The sequence below is a fragment of the Balaenoptera acutorostrata genome, chromosome 12 (genome assembly GCF_949987535.1).
Source record: "Balaenoptera acutorostrata chromosome 12, mBalAcu1.1, whole genome shotgun sequence".
Lineage (NCBI taxonomy): Eukaryota > Metazoa > Chordata > Mammalia > Artiodactyla > Balaenopteridae > Balaenoptera > Balaenoptera acutorostrata.
Window position 1 is genome coordinate 12931522 of NC_080075.1, and position 4230 is coordinate 12935751.

The window sequence follows — 4230 nt, forward strand, 5'->3', positions numbered from 1 at the left end:
CTCCCAGGAAAAGCTGCAGGGTTTGCACCTGGCCCTGGAGAACCTCTCTGAACAGGCAGACCAGCCACAAGAGTGGCCAGGGGACTTCCTAGGGCCTGGCTCCTAGGGATATATTCAGACCATTCCTGCCTAGAGGTTCGGCCACAGAGGGAACCTTCCCTACTGGGCCTTGGACGGGGCAGGGGACCCGCCCCTCAGGGAGGAGCTCAGGCCCTTGTTGGATGAAGGGCAGGGGCCCACATGTGGGCCAATGACCATCATGGACGGGTGGCTGTAAAATGTCCAATGTGACAACACGGTAACCACTGCACCGGGTGATCCTGTCATATAATTATCTATCATAGGCAATTATAGTATGGAAATGAAGTCTAAGGTCTCCTTCTCCACCTCTGCAATCAGCACAAGGCCTCTGGCTGGTCTCAGTGTGGAATGTCCTCCTGGTCTCCTCCTGCCCGAGAATGGGGAGGGCTCCTGCTGCTTCTCCTGCCACCTCCTCCGGGAAGCCCTCCTCAGCCCCTCTGCGTGGACCGGCTTCCTCTCTGGGCTGCACAGCTCTTTGCACCCATCCCTGCGGCACAGGTGTCAGTGTCCTTGTGTCATCTCCCTGCAGCCCTGTAAGCTCCCCGGGAGCAGGTTCCCTGGCTGACTCAGCCCCCGCCTAGAGCCCCAGGCATCACAGATACTCGGCATTGATGGAATGGATGACTGGTCCAGGCGAGATCCTAAGTGGCTCTGCAGTGATACGGGGTCAGATAAGATCCCTGGGTCTCAGCTCTGCTCACGTTAGAATCTCCTCGGCAGCTCTTTAGGGCCCCAGACATTCTGAGTTCACGGTATAGATGCATGTTGATTCAGAATCATTAAACTAGATTAACCCTAAGCCTTTGAATGTCTCAAACATTAACCAGACCTGCAGACTCTGCCTTTCCATCCGCCCCAGGTGCTGCTGATGCTGGTTTGCTGCGGACCACGCTTAGAGTGTCACCGTCTAAGGCAGTGATTCTCGACCTTGGCTCTACATGGGAAATCAACTGGTGGGTGACATTTTAAGACCATGGATGCTTGGGCCCCACCGCCCTGAGATTCTGGTTCAGTTGGTCCACGGTGAGACCCAAACAAGCTATTTTTAGAAGGTCTCATTTCCACCACTACCATTGTACAGTTTTCGCCTCTTAAATCTGTTCACTGCCGAGGGCCCAGGTTCAATCCCTGATCTGGGAACAAAGATCTCACAAGCCGCACAGTGCGGCAAAAAAAAAGTAAAGAATAAAAAAATAAAGATGCAATTCTGGTAACCTAAATGTCCATAGACAGCTGAATGGATAAAGAAGATGTGGTATATATACAGTGGAATATTACTCAGCCATAAAAAAAGAATGACATAAGGCCATTTGCAGCAACATGGATGGATCTAGAGATTATCATATTAAGTGAAATAAGTCAGGCAGAGAAAGACAAATACCATCTGATGCCACTTATATGTGGAATCTAAAAAAATGATACAGATGAACTTATTTACAAAACAGAAATAGACTCACAGACATAGAAAACAAACGTATGGTTACCAAAGAGAAAGGGAGAGGTGGGGGAGATAAATTAGGAGTTTGAGATTAACAGAAAGACTACTATATATAAAATAGGTAAACAACAAGGACCTACTGTATAGCACAGGGAACTATATTCAACATCTTGTAATAAACTATAATGGAAAAGAATCTGAAAAATATATATAAATAGATATATTTGAATCACTTTGCTATACAACTCTGAAACTAATACAATATTATAAATCACGTATATTTCTATAAAAAAAAAATGCAATCATTGCCAAGGCAGATGAGGAGCTCTTGGAGTTCCCAGGAAGAGAAATTTTACACATTCTCTCCAGACAGTTTTTCCTTCATCTCTCTTAACATTCACATCTTCTGGCACAAATAACAAACCCAAAACTGGGAGCAAGTTCCTGCAACCAACTTGTGAACGAGGGAACAAGACCCCCAGAGCTGCCAGAAGCTAAAGGCGGGCGGTTTCAAACACCAAAGAGTCTGGTATCAGAAAAGGTGTGAAGTGGGACACCTGTTTGTTTTGGCTCTGTCATCTCAGGAGCAGCCCCAGCCCCTCATGGTGACCTGGGACCTGGCTATCCCCCCCGGACAGGAGGTGAGCATCTGAGAAGGTGCATGCCCAGTGCAGGTGCTGCCTGTTTGCACTTGTCCAGTTACCGGTGAGTATCTGTCCAGTAGTCACCTGAACACCTTTACAGGCAGAATTTCTTAGTGGGGTCTGATCGTTTCAGAAATAGAAAAGAGACTCCCCTCCCCCACCGCGCGCGCTCCGCCCGCCCCGGAGCCTCGCCCTCCGCCACGATGAGCAAATGAGCGCGAGCGAGGGCATGAAATTTAAATTCCACTCAGGGGAGAAAGTGCTGTGCTTCAAGCCTGACCCCACCAAGGCGCGAGTGCTGTACGATGCCAAGATTGTCGATGTTATTGTTGGGAAAGACGAAAAAGGCAGAAAGATCCCAGAATATCTGATCCATTTTAATGGTTGGAACAGAAGCTGGGATAGATGGGCAGCTGAAGATCATGTCCTTCGTGACACCGATGAAAATCGGAGATTACAGCATAAATTGGCAAGGAAAGCTGTAGCTCGCCTGAGAAGCACAGGAAGAAAGAGGAAGCGCTGCAGGTTGCCTGGTGTGGACTCTGTCTTAAAAAGCCTCCCTGCTGAAGAAAAAGATGAAAATGTTGAAAACTCAATAAGCAGTTCCTCTGATGACAGTAGTGAAGAAAAGGATGAAGAAATAAGTGAAGAAAGTGATATTGAAGAAAAGACTGAAGTGAAGGAAGAACCAGAGCTGCATGCAAAAAAGGAAATGGAAGAAAGAACAATAACTATAGAAATCCCTGAAGTTCTGAAAAAGAAGCTTGAGGACGATTGTTACTATATCAACAGGAGGAAACGGTTAGTGAAACTTCCGTGCCAGACCAACATCATAACTATTTTGGAATCATACGTGAAGCATTTTGCTATCAATGCAGCCTTTTCAGCCAATGAGAGGCCTCGTCACCATCACGCTATGCCACATGCCAACATGAATGTGCATTACATCCCAGCAGAAAAGAACGTTGACATTTGTAAGGAGATGGTGGATGGATTAAGAATAACCTTTGATTACACTCTCCCATTGGTTTTGCTCTATCCATATGAACAAGTTCAGTATAAAAAGGTGACTTCGTCCAAATTTTTTCTTCCGATTAAGGAAAGTACCACAAACACTAATAGGAGCCAGGAGGAGCTCTCTCCAAGCCCACCTTTGTTGAATCCATCCACACCACAGTCCACAGAGAGTCAGCCAACCACAGGCGAGCCAGCCACCCCCAAAAGGCGCAAAGCCGAGCCGGAAGCCTTGCAGTCCCTGAGGCGGTCCACGCGCCACTCCGCCAATTGCGACCGGCTGTCTGAGAGCAGCGCCTCGCCTCAGCCCAAGCGCCGGCAGCAGGACGCGTCTGCCAGCATGCCCAAGCTGTTCCTGCACCTGGAAAAGAAGACACCCGTTCATAGCAGATCATCTTCACCTGTTCCTCTGACCCCTAGCAAGGAAGGGAGTGCGGTGTTTGCTGGCTTTGAAGGCAGAAGAACTAATGAAATAAATGAGGTCCTCTCCTGGAAACTTGTACCCGACAGTTACCCCCCAGGTGACCAGCCACCTCCACCCTCTTACATTTATGGGGCGCAACACTTGCTGCGATTGTTCGTGAAACTTCCAGAAATCCTTGGAAAGATGTCCTTTTCTGAGAAGAATCTGAAGGCTTTACTGAAGCACTTTGATCTCTTTCTGAGGTTTTTAGCAGAATACCATGATGACTTTTTCCCAGAGTCTGCCTATGTTGCTGCCTGTGAGGTGCACTACAGCACGAAGAACCCCAGGGCGATTTATTAAGGTTTTGATGGTTCTGGAAGAACAGCTTCTCTATCTAGCTTTGCACTCTCGGTTCCCAATAAGGAACTAGGGAGTTGGTGGGCCTTCCTTACAGGCAGAGCGAATGCGACACCTGCCTTGGGGGGGTGTGGCAGAGGCGGGCCCATTTGTTTGAGTTGCTTACCTACCGTAGTTAATTCTGTGAAGGATTACTTCCTAGGTACCTGAACGGCCTCCAACATGTGACCCTTGCCACGGTACATGTCATCTGTGATGGCGGGAAAAGAGCAGCTGTGTTCACAGTGAAA

General features: G+C 48.1%; 1 protein-coding gene across 1 annotated transcript; it reads left to right on the top strand.

Moving 5' to 3' along the window:
• Positions 1-2330: 2330 nt before the first annotated feature.
• LOC130709324 (male-specific lethal 3 homolog) lies at positions 2331-4230 on the top strand. The gene has a single exon (XM_057557740.1). It carries the CDS (start codon positions 2375-2377, stop codon positions 3941-3943), a length of 1569 nt encoding a protein of 522 aa, XP_057413723.1. The 5' UTR covers positions 2331-2374; the 3' UTR covers positions 3944-4230.

Excerpts from the sequence above, each read along its gene's own strand:
- LOC130709324 (XM_057557740.1), top strand. The coding sequence starts at position 2,375 with ATGAGCGCGAGCGAGGGCATGAAATTTAAATTCCACTCAGGGGAGAAA.